This window comes from Arachis ipaensis, chromosome B10, assembly GCF_059453495.1.
Source record: "Arachis ipaensis isolate K30076 ecotype BB chromosome B10, ASM5945349v1, whole genome shotgun sequence".
In the NCBI taxonomy this organism is placed as follows: domain Eukaryota; kingdom Viridiplantae; phylum Streptophyta; class Magnoliopsida; order Fabales; family Fabaceae; genus Arachis; species Arachis ipaensis.
The window spans coordinates 140,290,847-140,313,044 of record NC_142435.1 but is presented as its reverse complement, the minus strand read 5'-3'; the positions used below and the strand labels follow the sequence as shown (position 1 = coordinate 140,313,044).

Here is a 22,198-nt window from a genome sequence, read left to right as displayed (position 1 = left end):
TCTCTAAATTTAAATTATATTAGGCATTATATGATTTACATTGTTAACTAATTATTAGTTCAGTACCTAATTAGTTAAAATTTAGAACAATACAACAAACAACAACATAACAAACAACACAAGTTAGAATCTATTCTCAACTTCCATTTTAGAATCAATTTAGAATCTATTCTCATCAAAGGTCATCCAATACCAAGCCATAACCAAATTTAAAAAGTGGGACAAGGGGGTGCTACCTAGAGGTAGCAGCGGTGTCGGCAACAGAAGCGGCAGAAGTAGTGAGCAATAGCAGTGGTTCGATTCAGACGACAAGAAGGGGCCGTCAGAGGAGGCTGCCAGAGGGGAACGTTGAGGGAAGAGGGAGAGGGTTAGAGAGAGAGAGAGTGAGAGGTGAGAGGGTTAGAGAGAGAGAGAGAGTATTTCAAAATGAGGGAAAAATGGTCTACGGTTTGAATTTAGATCACACTTACTGTCGAATTATCTACCGGTAAAGCTTCGCGGTTGACCAAAACGCAACGTTTCACTAATCAAGATTACAGTCGGATTTATTTTCCTGTAAATTCGATGGTAATCATGGCATCAATTATTTCGCTTTTCCCTCCAACTATTACCGTCGGAAACCAGAATCCAACAGTAAATCTTTTGGTCGATGAATTCATCGCAAAATCTGCCGGTAAAGCCGCCGCTAAACCCGATGCTAACCTCTGACAGTACGGTAAATCTGACAGTATTCAGCGTTTTTCTTGTAGTGTTCTTTAGATTCTTTAGAATTGTGGTATCAAAGATTGAGGCACACGGCTAAGAAAACTATTTCTTTTATCTTGTCTCTTTATAACATTCAAGTTCATAATAAGTATTTAGCAATAAAATCATATTTTTGTGAAAATTGTTTGTCTACTAAAATGCACTAATTATCATTTTTATTGTCTAATTTTGTGTTTACTTAACCTTTACAACTCATTTACTATGATATCTGGGGGCTAGCTCCTTTTGTTTCTCATTTAGGCTTTTGATACTATGTCACGTTCATTGATGCCTACTTTAGATACACATGTTTGTTCTTGTTAAATGCTAAATCACAGGTGTTTTATGCTTTCCAATAGTTTAAGCTATATATTGAGACTTTTACAAATCATACTATAAAACATTTTTAGTCCGATAACGGGGGTGAATATACTTCAAAAAGGTTTACTGGATTTTTAACTAGGCATGGTATATAACAAAGATATACATGTCCTTATACACTTGAACAGAATGGTGTGACAGAGAGAAAACATAGACATCTCATTGAGATGAGCCTTGCCATGTTGTCCACAACTCACATGCCTCTGACTTTTGGGATGAGACTGTTCTAACCTCTACTCATCTCATAAATCGTATTCCATCCCCCAATCTAAAGAATAAGTCTCCATATAAATTATTGTTTTCTAAATTTCCTAACTATCAAGCATTGAGAGTTTTTGGTTGTTGTTGTTATCTTTTACTGAGACTTTACTATAAAACTAAACTTGATAATAGATATGAAAAATGTATTTTCATTGGATATAAAAGGTTATAAGTGCTCGCTTTCTTCTGGTAAGGTTTATACAACCAGACATGTCAAATTTGATGAAAAATGTTTTTCTTACAATGAATCATTTACTTCTTCTAGCTCTACTGCTTCTACTAACATTGATAATGTTGTTCCTACCATAGGTCTTTTACTATGCTCTAAAACTACACATACTACTAATAGTATTATAGATACTCAAGTTGATGCTAATACTCGAAATATAAATTGTAATGCTAAGAATTCTGATAATTAGGATCCTACTGCTACAAATAGTTCTCAACATATTAATACTATACCTATTAGTGGAATTCAAATTTGTCTTTCTCCTGTAGAACCTATCAACATTAACATTGACTTATTGCACCCACAACCCTCTATAGATACATCTAGTTCTCCACCACCACGTAATATACATCCTATGATCACTAGATCTAAGTCTCGAACCTCTAAGCCTAAAGTCCTCAATGCTACTATTACAACTAACAATAGTAAAGTATCTGTTCCTAAAACAGCACATGTTGCATTACAAAATCCTCATTGGAAAATGCAATGCAAGAAGAGTTTCAAGCTCTTATGAGGACTAATACCTAGACCCTTGTCCCTAAGCTAGAAAATGCCAAAGGTATAGAATGTAAGTAGGTTTTTATAATTAAAGATTGCTCGATGGTAAAATTCATAAGCATAAAGCTAGGTTAGTTGCTAAAGATTTTTATCAATCACAAGGAATTTGATTTTGAATAGGTCTTTAGCCCTATTATAAGGCCTACTCCTATTAGAATTATCTTGTGCATTGCTCTTTCTAGAGGTTGGATGCTTCGGCAATTTGATTTTAATAATGCCTTCTTAAATAATGATTTGCATGAAACTATATATATGACTCAACTTACTGGTTTTGATGACAATTATGATACATATGTATGTAAATTAAATAAGTCCTTTTATAGTTTGAAACAAGCACTTAGAAAATGGTTTTTGAAATTGGGTTACACCTTACAATCCTTTGGTTTCTTGAGTACCAAGTCAAATACATCCCTCTTTGTCAAAAATGGTCCAAACTATACTGTTTATATACTATGCTATGTGGATGATATTATAGTTATAGGGAATAATCCTATTGAGGTTAATTCTATGACACGAAAACTGAATAGTACTTTTACTCTAAAAAATCTAGGTTTGCTTTCTTATTTCTTAGGTATTGAAGTCCATATGAGTGAATATGGTCAACTTTATATAACTCAGACTAAGTATATCAAGGACTTGCTATTCAAAGTAGGTATGGGTAAGGCTTGTGCTATGCCTACACCAATGATTTCTTCCTTATAACTTCTGTCTATAGGGTCTGAACCTTTTAAAGATCCAAAGCTATTTAGGTACGTGATAGGTTATTTTCAGTATGCTACTATCACTCGGCCAAATTTAACCTTTGCAATTAGAAAAGTAAGTCAATTCATGCTGTTGAGTTTGGAAAATATTTATTTTATTGATGATGATAAACATATGTTATTGGTTGGGTTAAAAGACTAAAAGTTGTTTGATGCATATATTATTGTTGTAGGCCTAGGTTTGTTTATGTTTTAGAAGCCCAAACACTAACAAAACCAATAACTTGGATCACTCTTGATGAAACACTCCTTCGTGTTGTTGCTGAAGCCATAACCGAAAATGGTAAAGCAAACCAAAGAGAAAGTGGCTCAACTTTTGACGAATACAAAATGGTTCATTAATTAAGCTTTGGGGGGCGGGGGGAAGTAAAATCAATGGAGGCAAAGTCAAATCAAAATCCCATGTGGTTCAGAAGCAAAAAAAAGTACTATAGAGTTACCATTCTTGAACAAGTCAAAGGGCTTGTTGAAGCTACAACATTTCAGCCACCACCATCCGGAAAAGAAGAAGAAATTGGAGGTTACTTTTTCTGTTTCAAATCAGAGGCAGAAATTAAACTTGGGACCAAAGCTTAAGTTAAAGGTGTTACATCTTGCAAGCACTTTGAAGGCATTATAACCTTGACCCTACTGATGTTGCTACTGCCTATCTCCTCAGCTCTTCGGCACCACTCTACCTTGTATTTTCTGCTTTGATTTCTTGGGAGAAGAAGAGGAACTCAGCTGGTCTAATACTCAAGAGCTGACTCTACCCACTAGCTCAACTTTTGGAGGCATTACCCCACACATAAGGGAGTAATCAGCCAGAAATTAAGGTAAGGAAAGAATACCCAAATCTGAGTTATCATGGCTTTTGAGTTTCCAGCAAAGCTTGAAGTTTTTGAAGCAATGCACCTACACTAAAAGGGCATTAAGACTAAGTGAGAGAGTTCTTAAATCTGGTTTTTCTTATAGCTTTCAAGCTACCATATCTCTTCTCCTTCATGAGGTTATTATAGCTTTTGAGTTTCCAGCAAAGCTTGAAGTTTTTGAAGCAATGCACCTACACTAAAAGGGCATTAAGACTAAGTGAGAGAGTTCTTAAATCTGGTTTTTCTTATAGCTTTCAAGCTACCATATCTCTTCTCCTTCATGAGGTTACATTGTATATCTTGCTTTCTTAGTTTATCTTTCTTTGATTTCTCTTGGTAAAAGGCAATGTGTGAATTGAAGTATTTGAAAAAGCCATTTGAGAGAAAAGACAAAGAGAGTTAGCTTAGAGAGAAAAGTCATTTTATGTCAATCTCTTTTGATGTATTTCTGTTTTGTAATCATGAGCTTGAGAGGTTTCTCTTGCTAAGTTTGGTGAACACTTAGTGTTGAAAGTATAAGGAGTGAACTAGGGGTGACAACGGGGGCGGGTAGGGCGGGTTTTTGCTCTACCTGACCCCGTCCCGCCCTACAATAACCCGCATAGAACTCGCCCCACTCTTACCCGTGGGTAGTAAAAAGTTGAACCCTAACCCGCCCCGCTCCTATAATTATTAAAATCCAATAAATAAAATTAAATTTCAAAATTTATATAACCATCATCACATACATAACATAAATTAAAGTAAAATTTTAAATATGATACAATATTATTAATCATTTTACTAATTATTTTACATATATTACACATATTATATATTAAAATTATATATATTATATATATACTGGGGCGAGTAGGGGTGGGTATTACCTAAACCCAGCCCCGACCCGTTCCGCCCAAGAACCCGCCCCGAGTGGGTAGGGGCGGGGTGGGTACCCGCAAGTTCGGGTGGTGTTGCCATCCCTAAAGTGAACCTAGCCGAAACAAGTTTAGTGAGAAGCTTGGGTCGTCCTGGATAGGACTAGGAAGAATCCTAGAGAATTGGTATTTGTAATCTTTGAAGAGATAGTGAAAATTCTACCATAGTTGTAGTGGAGACTGGATGTAGGCCATATTGCACAAGGTGGCTGAACCAAGATACATGAATGTGTTCTTTTCTCTTCTCTACTCTGTTTCTATTTCATACATTATGAGACAAAAATAAATTCTCTCCTGCATAATCAATATTACAGACATAACAGAAACAAAGTTGCAGATTCTGTTTTGGTGCTCAAATTGAAAAGCATAAAAAGCGGCCATAGATTCAACCCTCTCTTTAGGCCACTGAAAATATTCACATACATAACCCCCTTTTAACTCATTGAAAAGCTGTAAATAGGATATTGAGGTATTTGCAAGGCACAAAAGATGAAGGCTTAATGTTTCATAGGTGCAGTGATTACAAATCGTATGGAACTTTAATATAGATTGAGTTGCAGATTTCGAGGATAGAAAGTCAGTTTCTGGTTATGCAATTTTTCTTGTTACTAATCTCTTTTGATGGTCTTATAGGAAGCAAACAACAATCTCAAGGTCTTCTATAGAGGTTGAATTTAGGATTTTGGCTGCTTGTGAGGCTGAAATAGAGTGGGTGAAGAATCAACTTGCTGAATTGAATATAAAGCTTTCAACAATTCCAACTATTTTTTGTGACAATATGAGCACAGTTTTGCTCAGAGCAAATCCAATTTTGCATGACAAGACCAAGCATTTTCAATTAGATATTCAAGTTATTAGAGATAAAATTCGAAAGCACTCACTACAAGTTGTTCAATACCAAGAAGTGAACAAATCGTAGATATACTTAGCAAGCCTCTATTTGCTTCGTCTTTTGATACACTCAATCTCAAGCTTAGAGTTGTTGCTAAGCCCAACTTGAGCTTAGGAGGGTATTGAGAGTAATACACATGGACAAAGTCAAAATCAGGTTCAAGAAGTGAAAAAAGTGTAGGCAATTTGTGTTTTGGTTGTTAGAATGACTAGTAGTTAGTTAAGTTTGTTAAGAGTCACTCTTGACATGTTATATACAGGGCATTCTTTGCCTGTACTTGTGACTTGAATTCACTCTCTAATACACAAAGTACTATGTTCATTTTTAGTCTTTGTTATATACTTATATTCTTTAGTTTCAATTTTCATTGTTTTCCTTTCTCTGTATATTATCTTCTTGTTCTTTCATTCACTATACTGGTTACTTTTTTTTCTCAAGAAAATCATATTAGAGTTTCTATATTTAATGCTTATATCTCTGAACTATTATTAACTTGAACGTCTGAGTCTTTTGTAGATAAACTTTCACTTTCATAAAAATATCAATCTAAAGTAAAGATATTCACAATAGTCTCATGTTTTAATTCTACAAATTTATATTCATGACTATAAGAAAAATCCTAAATTCACCTGTAGATTCTACAGTTTATAAGCTCCATTTTGATGGAGTTCTAACCATCCTAGAAAAATGACAAAAAAGACAGAAGCTAATATGTTCCAATAAAGATGAAAAGGAGTTGGGGATTCAATGGAGAAGGAAGGAAAGTGGAATGAGGCCTTCAAGTTGTTATCAATGGAAGAGGCAGCGAAGAGAGTGGTATGCTTGTATTGGTGGATGAAGATTACAAAGAGAACAAACAAGAGGATGGAGCAGAGAGAGTAAGATCAAAGAAGGGAGAGCACAGAGCGAAATTATTAAGGAGATAAAATTAAAAATTTGAAAAGAAAATAAGAATAAAATTGTCATAAAAATCAATATACATGTCCACTCTTTTATGTCTGAGTCTTTTGGATAGATATTAAATGCGTGTATTATTTAATACTCAAATTGATCTGTGAAGTTGTACGTGCGTCTTAAACTGATTTTTGAAGTTTTAATTTAGTCCTAAAAGTTTGTATTTGTAACTCACGTTAGTCCTGAGTCGATTTTCGTCACAAAAACATTAATGGTGCACTGAGCTAAACTGCTGAATTGATATTATTGTGCTAAACTATGGAAAAACAGTCCTTTTAAGATTATTTAAGCTATTTTGTCCTTCCTAAACACTTGGTATGATGTCGTTTTTTGACTATTTGAGCACAAAAATAAAATGATATCGTTTTTCTACAGTATAATATGGCTGCATCATTCCCCCTCAACATGCTGTTAATATTTCAGTAATAGAAATTGGCTCAATAACTAACATGAGTTACGAATATAAATTTTGAAAATTATATTGAGTCAATTAAAATTTAAAAAAAAATTAGTTTGAGACGCTTGTATAATTTCAAAAAACTAATAATTAACTCTATGCCTTAATTAACAAAGCTAAGAGGATGAAGTAATTTGAAATATGTATTTATAAAAATTGCTCTATAAGTATAACTTTCTCTATATATGCATATGAAGAATAAATATTAGATTTAATTAGTTTGTTAGTTTTTATAATTTTATTAAATTTATAATTTAATTTTTATATTTTTTTTCTTTCAATTAGATTTTTATTATATTTTTAATTTTTTAATTAGGTCATTTCTATATCAAAAATATTAAAATTAATAGAATATTTCTTAAAAAAATGTGATAAAAAATTTAATTAAGTTCTTAATTGTGAGTACTTTTAATTTACGAAAAATTGTTCCATTAGTTATAATATTTTTTACATGGACAAAAATTTAATTATAAAATTAAAAATAATATAAAAATTCAATTAAAAAAAATTAATTATAAATTTAATGAAATTATAAAAATCAATCGAATAATAAAACCTAAATATTATAAGGAGAGAAGTTTTATTTGACAATTTAATTTTTTTAAAGTAATTTTTTAACGCTTAATTTTTTTAAAAATATTTTGGATAATTTTTTTATAATAATTAAATCCTTTAAAACTAAACAATATGACTAGTGAAAATCGAAGATGAGCGGTGGAGTGAATGGGGAAGAGACTTTGAGGGTGAAACACGGTGAGGCAGCCGATAATGTCGGCGGAAGAGATAAGGGGGAGAGCGGGGGAGGGATTGCATCAGGGGAAAAGGAGGATCATATTTCGGGAGGGGTTTCTAAGCCTTTGAAGGTTTCTTTCAGGGACAAAGTTGTGGGTTCCAAGATTGCTAAAGCTTTTTCACTTGTTGAAACTTTATCGGGAGATAATATTGCGGTAGTTTCTGGGAAGCAAGGAGATCTCTTGCCACCGAGTGTCACGTTTACCCAAGAAGTTAAGAATTGCTTGGCAGAACCTTATAAGGATGCTATAGTAATTAAGGTGCTAGGTAAACATTATAGCTACACTACATTGTCTCATAAACTCCGAATGGTATGGAGGATTAAGGGAGGTTTTGATTTATTGGATGTGGGATTTGACTACTTTCTTGTGAAGTTTGAGGTAGCTGAGGAGCGAGAAAAAGTTCTCTTAGGAGGTCCATGGATGATCGAGGGAAATTATGTGGCTGTGAAGCCTTGGGATCAAGAGTTTAGATCAAGTGAAAACTGTTTTGGAGCAACTTTAGTGTGAATTAGAATTTCTGGATTACCAATTTGGTGCTACCAAGAAGATGCAATGCTCCGTGTTGCGGCTGCAGTTGGCATTCCCGTTAAGGTTGATTTGGCAACAAAATTAGCTGAAAGAGGACGATATGCTCGAGCATGTGTTCAGATAGATTTAGGATTGCCAGTGACTAAGAAGATTCTTGTTGAAGGTGTTGAATATGAGGTTGAATATGAAAGTCTTCACCTTATTTGTGGCTCCTGTCTCAAGTTTGGTCATGATATGAAGGTGTGCAAGACTGACAGCAATGCAGGAGGAGGAACTAATGCCAAGGTGATCAGCGATGTAGCAAAGCAGCCAGAAAGCTCAAATTCAAAAAATCCAGTACATGTAGAAAAGGCAAGTTTTCATTTTGGCAAGAATCTTGGAGATGAGACTGTAAAAGTTACTGTCCCGGATTTGGTGGAGAGTGATTTGCATGCTGTTCATGTAAACCATGCACAACATGAGGATTTGGAAGGTTGGACTCAAGTGATTAGGAAAGGAAAGTATAAAATGGGTCAAAAGCCTTCTCTTAGCACCCATCAGGTCCAACCAAAAGTAAAGAAGACTCCTAACAAGGCTACCAATACTTGGACAAGGCCTAATCACCAACGTACAACACATGCTACTGGATCCAAAGTAAAATTAAGCAGGGGCATCAATATTGGAAAACCGGTTAGTGTGGCTTCTTCGGGGACCCGGCACAATGTTCATCATCAGCAGCAAGGTGAGACAACAAATGGCACTGTGCGAAAGCGTCCTCGCCCAAACTCTTTGCAGAATTCACCAGTAGATAAGGATGGAGCATCGACGGCGGGTATGGTGCAAGTTTCGACGGAGAAAATTGGGCTGCAACTTGAGAGTCCATTAAAGGCAGGATCGTCGAAGACAGGGACATCATGTTGAGTCTCGGGTTTGTTATTGGAGCTCCCTTTTTGCTATTTTATGGATAGTTTCAATATCATAGCCTGGAATGTGAGGGGTGCGTCTAACAAGATGGCCCGTGTGCATTGCAAAAATTTGGTGAGAATATATAAACCATCTTTCTTCTTTCTCTTTGAGACTCATACCATGTTTAATAATTTGAAGAATTTTTGGGATAAGTTGGGTTTTCATTGTGTTGGTATTGAGGAAGCAGTAGGACACAGGGGTGGCATTTGGTTTCTATCTTCTATTGCTAATGCTTCTTGTGTGGTTATTGATCAAATTGACCAATGTATCACAGTGAAAGTGAGTGTGGGTAACTTAGTTTGGCTTTGTGGTGCAGTATATGGGAGTCCTCAATTCGAAAAAAGATGTATGCTTTGGGATCATTTGCGTTCTATTAATTCAGGCCATAATAGACCATGGATGGCAGTTGGTGATTTTAATGAGATTGTGGCACCAGATGAGAGTACAGGTGCTTATTTTTCTTCTCACAGAGCTAGTCTATTAGCTACTACTCTAGATGATTGTGAGCTCTTTGATCTTAAAGTGACTGGTAGGAGATATACTTGGTATAGAGCAGTTCAGGCTGGCAGGGACTTGGCTAAAAGGTTGGATAGAGCTATAGTTAATGAGGCGTGGATGACAATGTTTCCTGAGGGTTATTCTGAAATTCTTAGCAGGCTTCATTCTGATCATTGTCCTATTTTAGTTCGTTGTCATGGTAGCCCCAGAGTGAAAGGTTCACGTCCTTTTAGGTTCCAAGCTGCGTGGGCAACACATCCTTCTTATAAACATGTTATTAGTAAGGCTTGGAATCAAGAGTTTGGAGGCGTTACCGAAAGGCTTAAGATGGTTCAACAGGCTTCTTTGGACTTCAACTCAAAGATTTTTGAAAATATTTTTGTGCGAAAAAATAAGCTGGAATATCAGATTGATCAGATTCAACGGCGTTTAGAGGTTACCGATGTGTTATTTCTGAGAATTAAAGAAGCTGAACTGAGGGAAGATTACAATAGGCTTTTTTTGCAAGAGGAACTTTTTTGGTACCAAAAATCTAGAGAGCAGTGGGTCAAGTATGGGGATAGAAACACTAAATTCTTTCATCTTCAGACTTTGGTGCGTAGAAACCATAATAGAGTACATGGATTATATGTTAAAGATGGGTCTTGGTCTACTGATCCAGATATTCTCCAGGAAGAAGCCCTCTCTTTTTACAAGAATCTCTTTGGTACAACGGAAGAGGTTGAGGTTGATTGTTTAGGGGATGTTCCGATGCCCACTCTAAGCACTGAGGCTTGTGCTAGGTTAATTGACCCTGTCTCTTTTGCGGAAGTCAAGTCAGCAGTATTCAGTATGAGCCCTTTTAAGGCTCCTGGTCCAGATGGCTTTCAAGCTTATTTTTTTAAAGAATATTGGGAGATAGTAGGCACTGAGATTTGGAATATTGTCCGGAGCGCTTTTTTGGGAGAGTTCTTAAATCCTAGCATCATGGAAACTCTGATTGTGCTTATTCCTAAAATTGATAACCCTACCTTTATGAAGGATTTCAGGCCTATTAGCTTGTGTAATGTTGTTTATAAAATTATCACCAAAGTATTGACTAACCGACTTCGGCCTTTTCTTCCAAATATTGTTAGTCCTTTACAAGGAGGTTTTATTCCGGGTCGTGGTGCTCCTGATAATATTATTGTGGCCCAAGAAATTCTGAATTTCATGAAGCACACAAAATTCAAGAAAGGTACTCTTACTTTTAAAATTGATCTTGAAAAAGCTTATGATAAGGTGGATTGGAGGTTTTTGGAGAGTACTCTCATTGCTTTTGGTTTTCCTATCATCACTGTTAATTTGATTATGACTTGCGTCCGTGCATCATCTCTTTCTATTATGTGGAATGGGAATAGATTGGATAGTTTTGCTCCTAGAAGGGGGCTTAGACAGGGCGATCCAATGTCTCCTTACTTATTTGTGCTTTGTATGGAAAGACTTACTTGCTATATATCTCATAAGGTGGTTGAGGGTGTGTGGAAACCAGTTTCTGTCACTAGGGGTGGCCCAAAATTTTCTCATTTGATGTTTGCAGATGATCTCTTACTCTTCTGTCAGGCTACAAAGAGTCAGGTCCAAATGGTCATGCATTCTCTTAACATTTTTTGCAAGGCATCTGGCATGAAAGTGAATCTTGAAAAGTCTAAAGCTTTTTGTTCTAAAAATGTGACTGCTCGTAGAAGAGATATTTTTACTAGTGTTTCTTCAATACGTTTTGCTTTGGACTTAGGAAGATATCTTGGAGTTAACCTTAATCATTCCCGTATCAGTAGGGCTTCTTTTCATTCGGTGATTGAAAAGGTGAGGGGAAGATTAGCTAATTGGAAAGGAAGGCTTCTAAATAAAGCAGGGAGACTTTGCTTGATCAATTCTGTTGCAGCATCCATTCCTGTCTATCATATGCAGGTATCTTTTTTTTCAAATTGGGTTTGCGATAAATTATCTTCTATGATGAGACAGTTCCTTTGGAAGGGTCAAGTTGATGGTAAAGGTCTTTCTCTTGTTAATTGGAGGACCGTGATCACTCCAAAAAAATTTGGTGGCCTGGGTGTTAGAGATCCTGCGTGTGTTAATATATCTTTACTTGGTAAATTGGTGTGGCAACTTTTTCATTGTCAGGACAAGCCTTGGGTTGCTCTATTGAGGGCGAAGTATCTGAGGAATGAGGGAGTTTTAGATGGCCCTGTCCCTTGCAATGCTTCTCATGTTTGGAAGAGTATCTCAAAGGCTTTTGGTGCTCTTAAGGATGCCTTCTCTTGGTGCGTTGGGTCACTTGATCAATCTTTTTGGTTTGACAATTGGAGTATTGAGGGCCCAATTGCTCAAGATGTCCCTTTTGTACATATATCTGACTCTGATTTAACTATTAGAGACGTTTGGAAAGATGGTCAACGGAATCTCCATGATATTTTCTCTATCATTCCAGAAGATGTCAAACAGCGTTTGAATGCTTATAATCCGGATTTGAATGCTGGAGAGAGTTCGGGTTGGTCGTGGGGTGTGGCATCTTCTAGACTTTACTCAGCTAGGAGTGGGTACAGTTGGCTAGCCAAAAGAAAGTTTGACTGGAATGAGCATGATAATTGGTTGTGGGTATGGCGACTGCATATTCCTGAGAAGTACAAGTTCTTGATTTGGCTCAGTCTTCATAATGCTATTCCTACGGCAGAGTTTCGTTTGGGTCGTGGTTTAGCTTTATCTAGCACCTGTCATCGGTGTCAGAATGGTTCTGAATCAATTCTTCATTGTCTTCGGGAGTGCCCTAGTGCCAAGGAGGTCTGGAACCTTTTAGGCCTGTATTCAGATAACTCGAATTTACATGATTGGCTCTACAGAGGTGCAAGGAGTGAAAATGTTTTTCTTTTCTTTTCGACCATCTGGTGGATTTGGAGAAGCAGGAATCAGGACTTATTTAATATAGATGATTCATGGAGTGCTAGTAAAGTGGTGAGTTTGATTCGTAGTTCAGTAAGGGAGTTTCACACTATTTTTGCTATGCATCAATCTCTGTCTCCTCCTTCACTTTGTTTGCATTGGGTTCCACCTCCAGTTTATTCTGTTAAATTGAATTGTGATGCTAGTTGGTTTGCTCCTTCTGGCTATGCTGGTTTTGGTTGTATCATTCGCAATCCTGATGGATGTTGGTTGAAAGGTTGCACTGGGAAAGTCGAAGTGTGCGGTGTTCTTTTTGCTGAATTGTATGCAATTTGGAGAGGTTTATTTCTTGCTTGGGAGAGTGGATTTCGTGAGGTTATTTGTGAAACAGACTGTTTAGAAGCTCTTTTCTTGGTAAACCAAAGAATGCTTGGTAAGGATATTCCGGAATGGGATTTGGCAAAGCATATACAGGAGGTTATGAATTGGAATTGGAGAGTCTCTATTCTTTTAATTCAGAGGACTGCAAATAGTGTTGCAGATTGTATGGCTAAAGCAGCTGCTTCTGTCGCGGACATTCACTCGAATTGGAGCCAACCATGGAGTGAACTTCAACATCTAATATATTTAGATATGACTCTAGCCAATTAATTTGGTTTTGTATCTTTTTTTTTCTTTCTTTTCTATTTAGTCACCAAAAAAAAAAAACAATATGACTAGTAAACTTCCGGGTAATGGGTACTATTTTAAAGTAAGTAATAATCCAAACCCATCCATACAAATTACTGAACTTTGTTTTATTAAAACTTTGATTTTTTAAAAGTGATAATATTTATATCTAATAATTAAATTAAAAATATTTTTTAATAAACATAAACAATAACAAATATATTTAGTAAGATTATTTTTAAAATTTAAAATACTATAATAAAAAAATTTAAAAATTAAATTTAAAAATTAATAACTATATAAAATTATATTATAATTTTTTTATTTTAATAAATATAAATTAATTTTAAAAACTTTTAAAAATATTTTTGTCTTTTAAAAACTCAGAAGTTGATAATATTTTTTATTTGCTAAAAAACACAATCACTCCGTCAAAAAATTTTATCAAATCAAACCTCAGTCTGAGACCTTTGAATCACTATCATCATCTGTGGCAGCAAATCTCTATTATCCCCTGCAACGTTCTATCTGTGGTCTCACAAAAACTTTTCCCAATCCCTCACTCTCTCCCCCGGAAAAAAGAAAAAAAAAAAAAAAAACTGTCCCGGAAAATCCACCGAACACTTTCTCGACTACCAAACACCACCAAAAAGTGAAAAACTCTCCCTTTCGTCCCCAAAACTGCGTTCGGATTTCAATTCGTCGAAATGTCCACGTCAACACAACACCAATTTCGGTACACTCAAACCCCTTCGAAGGTTCTCCACCTTCGCAACCTTCCATGGGAGTGCACCGATGACGAGCTCGTTGAGCTTTGCAGACCCTTCGGCAAGATCGTTAACACTAAGTGCAATGTTGGCGCCAATCGCAACCAGGCTTTTGTCGAATTTGTAAGCTCCTTTTTGCTTTCTCCGCATTCAGTTCTCTGGTTTTTTTAGGGTTAGGGTTTTAATAATTTCTGGTTAAGATTTTGAGCTCGATAGGATATAGATACCCCATGGTGCAATCTATTATTCTTTTCTATATGTAATAATGTAAGGATATGACAGACGATAACAAAAAAATAATAATTAGGATACATTTTATATTTCATGAAACACTTCAATTGAGATTAGAAGGAATATATAACAAGGAGAACTGATACTGCTGTGGTAGATGTTTTGATTTTGAAGTATTGCTCCTAGGTATTCAAGAGATTGGACTAGAGACTATTTTGTGAAGATTAAAAGAGTAAATACATTTGTGGATAAAGAGTTTTAAATATGATAGGAAGAACTGTTTAGATTTGGAAGATGAAGGAAGTTAATCAAAGGGTTGGTAATTTTTGCAGTTTGATAGTTCCTCATCTAATGAAGTTAGTTTTTGCTATTGATCATGGAATTCGCTAAGCTTTCCTTTACTTACTTTATGCTTTTACCTTGATTAGATTTGTGTGTTGTGACAACTGACAAATTTCTTGTGTATGAATATTCAAAGACACCTGGATTTGGTCATTTTGTTTTCCCAACTCATGATTCTAAGCTCTCAATTATGAATGCTTTCTCAGGCGGATCTAAATCAAGCCATTTCAATGGTTTCATATTATGCTTCGTCTTCCGAGCCTGCTCAAGTTCGTGGTAAAACTGTTTACATTCAATATTCTAATAGACATGAAATTGTCAACAACAAAAGCCCTGGGGATGTTCCTGGTAATGTCTTGTTGGTAACGATTGAAGGGGTGGAAGCTGGAGATGTCAGCATTGATGTTATTCACTTGGTAAGCGTCATTCTGAACTTACTACTTATCCTTTTGGGACTACTTATCGCTTTTTCACATCTTCTGATCTCATTGTTTGGGAGGGTTTCAGATCATATCTCTCCTACTATGATCGTATTTTCTTTTAACTAAAAATAAAGAAAAGAAATATATGAGTGAACAAGTTCTTTATTATTTGAATAGGTGTTTTCTGCGTTTGGCTTTGTACACAAGATAGCTACATTTGAAAAGACTGCAGGTTTTCAGGTTGGTGAATTTGTAAATTGCACTTCTTTCGATGTGTCGTTGCCAGTATTAACCCTGTGTTTCTGTTTGCAGGCTCTGATTCAGTACACTGATGCTGATACTGCTGCTGCTGCTAGGAACGCACTGGATGGAAGAAGCATACCTAGGCAAGTGGCGCTTTTAAATTTCATGCTTTCTTCTTCACCCCATCATCAGGAATGGTGATAGGTTGGTGAATCATAAAATTGTTGATTTGCTTATCCATTTTATCCAGATACTTGCTACCAGAGCATGTTGGTGCTTGTCACTTGCGTATCTCATACTCAGCTCACAGAGATCTCAATATCAAATTTCAATCTAATCGCAGCAGGTAGGGATAGGGATTCATGACAACTATCTTACATTAGTCCTCTGTGGTGTTTATACTTCATTTTCCTTTTAATTTTGTTTTTCTGGATCTTTTTTTATTGGGGTTGGGCAGATATGTAATCTGTGACCTCTGAAAGAATGTGAAAGCCCATGCATACAAAAACCATCATTGTGTCTCTTGTCTGCTAATTGATATTTGATATTTGTTATTTTTTTCATGTAGATGTCTGTACAGCTTTATAGGTAAATTATATTTGTGTTCTGATGACCCCTAAGTAGTTTTCTTGATCTTTTTCTGAATATTAAAATGGAATTGTTATCTTAATTATGAAATTACTATTTTTCTCTCTGAAGCCATTGATTCCACTAGTTAAACTTTCTGCAGTGTGGACTGTGGATAATTTGTTTTATCATATCAGAAAGTGGACTGGAGAGTAATATATAATGACATTACTATTATTATTTGACAAAAATATATTGACAGTATTTTCATGGCCTCCCCTTCATCTTTGGTAACAATTTTGATGCCAAGATTCCCACTGGCCATGATCTGGTGGGACTTTCCAATAGTATCTGTATCTAGTTCTATAAAAGAATATAAGGTTATACTGATCTTTCCTCTTTAATGGTGTTTCAAAAGTTCAAATCCTTCTTGACAAAATAAAAGTGTGTTTAAATTCTGGTTTTATGATACACAGTACATTCTGGATTCTGGAAAAATGAATAAGAAATGAAACATCTGTGATTCCTCTTCATTGAATCCATATGTTTGAATTTTTTTATTATTCTTGCAGCTTGGAGGGCAACTATGTTGATAAAATTTGATCTGGGTGACTGCAAAACTGAATAATTGTTAGTGAACCATAAATTTGAATAAGCCTGTAAGCTTGAGCTCCGAAGTAGCATCTTCTATTTTTACTATCCTTCCATTCTCAGAATTAGAATTAACAGGTTGTCTGATCACTCTTGTGCTTTCTTGCTGGTCATCTTTCGTAGTCTATGATTAAAGAAATGTTCAACACAATTCTTTTTAAGCTTTAATTCATGCATGGCATCGTTTGATCATGGGCAATTAAATTTCCATTTTCTAAATGTTTTATTAGGTTTAGCCCAATGTCAATGCTTGGTTATTATTGTTGTTGTTGTTATTATTATTATTATTTGTCTTTGTAGGGACTACACAAATCCCATGCTTCCTGTTAATCATACTGCCATAGATGGGGCATTACAGGTATGTTGTAATCCCCCACCCCCTCCTTTCACCGTAAATAATGTATTTTCTGTTGTTATAGTGTGTTAACAATTTATCATCTTCAGCCTGTTGTAGGTCCTGATGGGAAGAAGATAGAACCCGAGAGTAACGTGCTTTTGGCTTCAATTGAAAATATGCAGTATGCCGTCACTGTAGATGTCCTTCACACGGTTAGAATTTGGTATTTCACATTTCTCATTTTTTTTTTGTTTTCAGATTTGTATTTGATTTATGCTCAATGCTTCTGGCAATCTGCTGCAGGTGTTCTCTGCATTTGGTACTGTGCAGAAAATTGCTATCTTCGAAAAGAATGGCCAAACTCAGGCACTAATTCAATATCCTGGTATTTATCCTTTTTTCCTCTGTTTTTTTGTTATACAGTCTTTTGTTGTATTTCTCTTATGTTATCACTCTTTCTGTTTTACTCTGGCTGTCTTGTGAATTAGGGTCCTTTTACAGGGCATGTTCAACATAGGCTTGAATCAAACTCAATTATACAAAATGGTTATTATTATTATTGAAAAAAATATAATTTTCCAGAAGCTTCTCCAAAATCCTAGAGATTAGCATTTTAGGCTTTTTGTTTTTGGTAGTTACTTGTCAGATTGTTGAAAACCCATGAATGTTGCAACATCAGAGCTTTTCAACCTTATGGATTAAGAGATAACCTAATGTATATTCACCATGCCTGACCTTTGGTTTTTCAGATGTCACAACAGCGGCAACTGCCAAGGAAGCTTTGGAGGGGCATTGCATATATGATGGTGGCTATTGTAAGCTTCATCTAACATACTCTCGTCATACTGATCTCAATGTGAAGGTATAAAAAATGTGTTTAGAGTTATGTTCATGAGGGGAGAATATGAGAAAATGGGGGGATTAAAGATAAAGATAATCTTAGAAGCAATGTGGACATTTTCTTGATCAGAAATGGTTCTGAAGTGTATGCTTCTCAAAACTTAATTGACCTTTCATAGCTATTCTATTTTTAATGTTTGAAATTTTGAATGACTATCAGTATCACTGAATCTGATGTTAGTATTAAAATAAAGATTAATTTATTGTTTTTTGGTTTTAAGGCCTTCAGCGACAAAAGTAGAGACTATACAGTGCCACAAGTTCCTGCAGTACCTTGGCAGAATCCTCAGGCTGGTCCTATGTATCCTGGTCCTGCCCCTGCATTACAAGGTCAAGTTCCCGGAGGACAAATGCTATCTTGGGATCCAGCCCAGCAGGCAGCTACACCGAGCTATGTATCCGCACCCGGTACGTATCCCAGTCATACCTATGCAGCTCCTCCAACTCCTGCTTATCCTACTGCTGCCGCATCCTCACCTATTGCTCAGAGCAATCCTCTTGTTCATAATGCAAGTTCCATGGGAATCACTCAGCCTGGGATTCCATTGAATGTGAATTTGCAACCCGGTGGTGCTTCACCTTCAGTTCCTGCTTCGTCGCCTCTTATGCAAGCCAGCCCAATTGCTGGTGCATCACCTCCTGCTCATCAACCTTACTTCAGTTGATTATAATTTAACCGAGTGAGAATCCGTTGCACTCTGATAGAAAAGTTTTCCCCTTTAACATCTCTAGTTGAATCTCATAATTCTGTCTCAACTGTAATTTCAGTGTCTGATAATGCCTCTTCTATTTATCCACGCTTTGCCGAGTATAATACTTGCTGCTTGCTGGGCTTTTTTGTTCTCTCTGTATGCTGCATCTGCCCTAAACAATGTAAACTATGCATTTGTGGAAAACTTGTGCACAGGCCACGTATTTACAGTTCACTTTTTGGTTAAACTTATTCTCATCTCTCATCCAGAATGGATCTTCTCAATTATTGTCAAATGTGATATTTCACCCGACACTTTTTAAATGGGATCAAGAGAAATTTTAAATGGGATCAAGAGAAAACACGTGAGAAAATATTAAATGGTAAAAGATTAGATTTAACAAAACAATTGAGAGAAAGAGGGATGGGGTGAGGAAGAGAGAGGGACCCATAAACTACATTTCTTTTTGGTCTTAAAACAATAAGATTAAATTTGGTTACCCATACAATTTTAAAAGATGAAACTTTGAAGGGAGTTAAAAAAATCAATCTGATGGTCATTTTGTTTTAGGATCCTTTGTAAAGGTGAAAATGCACCGGCCACGCCTATGCCGACACCCACCCTTCCCTGCGTCTCCTGATTTTATTGACCTTGCTGGCAGACCTCAGTCCTCTTCCTCCGTCATTACCAGTGATTGCTCGGTCACATTGTCCACCACTCTCCTCTTCTGCAGTAGCCGTTGCTGCCACAACCTCCCTCTCTACTTCACTACACCCTGCAATAGCACTCGATCACCACTCCCACTGCCCTGCTTTTAACGATACTATCTGATAACAAACCAGAGATGAATTGAACTCATTTTTCTTGGTTGAATTTAACTCCTTGATTTTCCAAACACCTGGTAGCAACTCAATCAATATTTCATTACCATAACAGAAATAGCTACCATAGCATCCTTAATTTCGTTAATCTTTTTTTATACCTATAAAATAAGAAGTTAAAATATAAAGCGAGGCCTAAATATCAAATATGAAATATGCTTGGGCATATTAGGAAAAAGTGTCGATATTTTGTTTTGATATTTGACATTGCATGTGCAGTTGCATGTCCTTTTTAGCTGTGAACACAAACAAATTCAGTTTTAGATTAAGACCGAACCTGGAAAATCTTTTCAAGAAATAACAAATCAAAGACCAAATTACAGTTGGATGTCTCAGCATCCATTAATTAGGGCTATTTCGTTTATCTACGGCATCGAAGGATGCCCTTCATATCATGCCCCACAATGTTCTTCCATTTCTTTTAATTTTCCTTTTTAGCTTCCATGTTATGTGCTCATAAACCTCACTGAGTAGTGAACATTTATATTTGGAAATTGTTACATACCCTTCTTTATACAGTGGTTTAAGATTCGTCTTTAAGTTTTTTAAATTTTAAGAATTCATTTTAGTTCATGAAATATGTAGCAAATTTCAACTACACTAGGAGGTACCGCAATAACTCCTTTATAGTTATGTGTCATGGACCAATAGTCCAATACCTATTTATCAAATTCTTTGACAGTTTCAACTTTCAAGTCATTTATGGCATCAACTTGCAGCTTTATGTGTTGATACTTTGGAAACAAACAAAGGAATAGAGAGCAATTTGACTATCACTAGAACCAATTTAAGTTAGTTGAGTGGTCAATCATCCACTTAAATAAATGTCTGAGAGTTTGTATATCATCTTATGTATAGCAACCCATAAGTGAGTGGTAACTTTTTAAACGGATCTCAAATCCACAGCAAAATTAGTCTTTATTCTGTCAAATTAAAAGATATCATAAAAAAAAAAATTGGCTACCACGAGGCTAAATTGTTTTTTGTTATATATTATTTTTTTTAATATATTACAGAGCTATATATCATATTTCCTAATTTATATGTAATCTAAGACATTTAATTAAATATTATTTTTATATTTATTAATTTTTATTTTTATTTTATATTCATTCTTTCTTAAATTAATTTTTTTAATTGTACAAAAATATTAAAATAACATATGGAGAGAAATAAATATATGGTCTCACTCGTGAACACTCACCAGTTATTTTTATATAAAGTTGATAGTTAAAAACTGTTAGATGATAATTTAATCAAACTTATCAAATCATCTAACGATTTTTAAATATCACATTCAACTACTGCATACGAATTCCCACCTTATCTACTACCCTCTCTATAAAATGGTAACAAATTCATTTTCGTCAATTCAGCTATCATTGCTCCATAAATAAATACCTTAGCATGCATGCTAGGTTAGGTAATTTGAACGCAACCCCACACATTAAACTGTTCATCGTCCTCTCTTTTACTGGCTAATACATAATGTGGAATCGAAGACTCGTTAGTCATGGCAAATTGATGATAAAGAAAAACCAAAAAAAAAGTGGGGACAACTTAATTTCAACTTATTTATTCATATATAGCCCAAATAGGTTTCTCAAACCAATTAAAATTTAAGATAAAGAATATTTTATATACTAAAAATTTATTAAAAATTTTAAAAATATCTCTAAATTTTTTTTTTAGAAATTTTTTTTTGTATTAAATATACTCCTGGCTAAAATTTTCAAAAATTTTAGGACTAATTTAACAATAATATTCGACAATTTGGAGCCATTCTTATGAAATTGTTATTGAATTGATCATAAAATTTTTAAAAAATTAGATTTCATAATACATTTGATGCAAATAAAAAATTTGTGGTACAAATAGAAATAAAATTTAGGAGTATTTTTGAAATTTTAGACAAATTTTAAGAACAAAAAATATACTTTATCCTATAATTTAAAATTAATATAAGAAAAAGAATAATTTTGAAGTGAAAAAAAAAATAAAAGTCAAATATAGACATTATTAATAGAGAAAAGTATGAGTAGTTTGGTTTCAACAAAAAATTTAAATGAAAATGTGACCTATAGTGGGCACATGATTAGGTGGGTTTAAATGAAAGCACTGCACACAATGCAAGTTCTTTTTCTTTTTTCCTTTTCGTAATGATTATTGGGAAATTGAGATAATGTGATTGTGATATTCAAATAATAACAAGTTGTTTATATGAACAAGAAAAAAAAAATTCAAAGAAGACTGAGAATTAATCCACCACAACATGCGAAACTACAATATAATTTGAATCTTACATAGGAGAATTGATTACATTGAAGTGTTTCACGCGTAATATCCAATGATAAAAGTATAATACTCTGTCAAGCAAGAAAAATAAGCGATAATACTAATTTGACAACCACATCATCTTCACAACTCAATAATTAATGGTATCTTTGAGTGATTGTACAAATACACTTGGCTGTTAGTATATATATATGGTGATGAACTTAACCACTAACAATTGCGAGAAAAACAGTAACGATCAACTTTATTAATTTTGAATTCTAAAAAACTATCTTGACCTAGTGATGACGACCCCCCGTGATTTAAGCCCAAAACAAGCTATCTAGATTAAACTAATTTACAAGTTCTCCTATGATTTTATTTATTGTAATTAGGCTCCTAAATTTAAAAATTTGGAATTGAATTTCTACACTCTTAAAAATGTTAAAATTGAATTGTGTTGTTTAAAAAGATTAAAGAATAAAGTATTATTTTTGTCCCAATGTTTGAGATAAGTCCCAAAGTTGTCACTAACGTTTAAATCGTCCTATTTA

At 34.9% G+C, this 22,198-nt stretch overlaps 1 protein-coding gene and 1 pseudogene across 1 annotated transcript; both read left to right on the top strand.

The window, feature by feature from the left end:
• The first annotated feature begins 7,712 nt into the window (after positions 1-7,712).
• LOC148581911 (uncharacterized) lies at positions 7,713-9,114 on the top strand (annotated as a pseudogene).
• A 4,628-nt stretch (positions 9,115-13,742) lies between these two features.
• PTB1 (polypyrimidine tract-binding protein 1) lies at positions 13,743-18,736 on the top strand. Its single transcript, XM_016325318.3, has 10 exons — positions 13,743-14,227; positions 14,884-15,093; positions 15,277-15,339; positions 15,412-15,485; positions 15,593-15,688; positions 16,861-16,918; positions 17,005-17,109; positions 17,201-17,282; positions 17,647-17,759; positions 18,019-18,736. The coding sequence occupies exons 1-10, from the start codon at positions 14,045-14,047 to the stop codon at positions 18,460-18,462; spliced, it is 1,428 nt and encodes a 475-aa protein (XP_016180804.1). The 5' UTR covers positions 13,743-14,044; the 3' UTR covers positions 18,463-18,736.
• Positions 18,737-22,198: the final 3,462 nt, after the last annotated feature.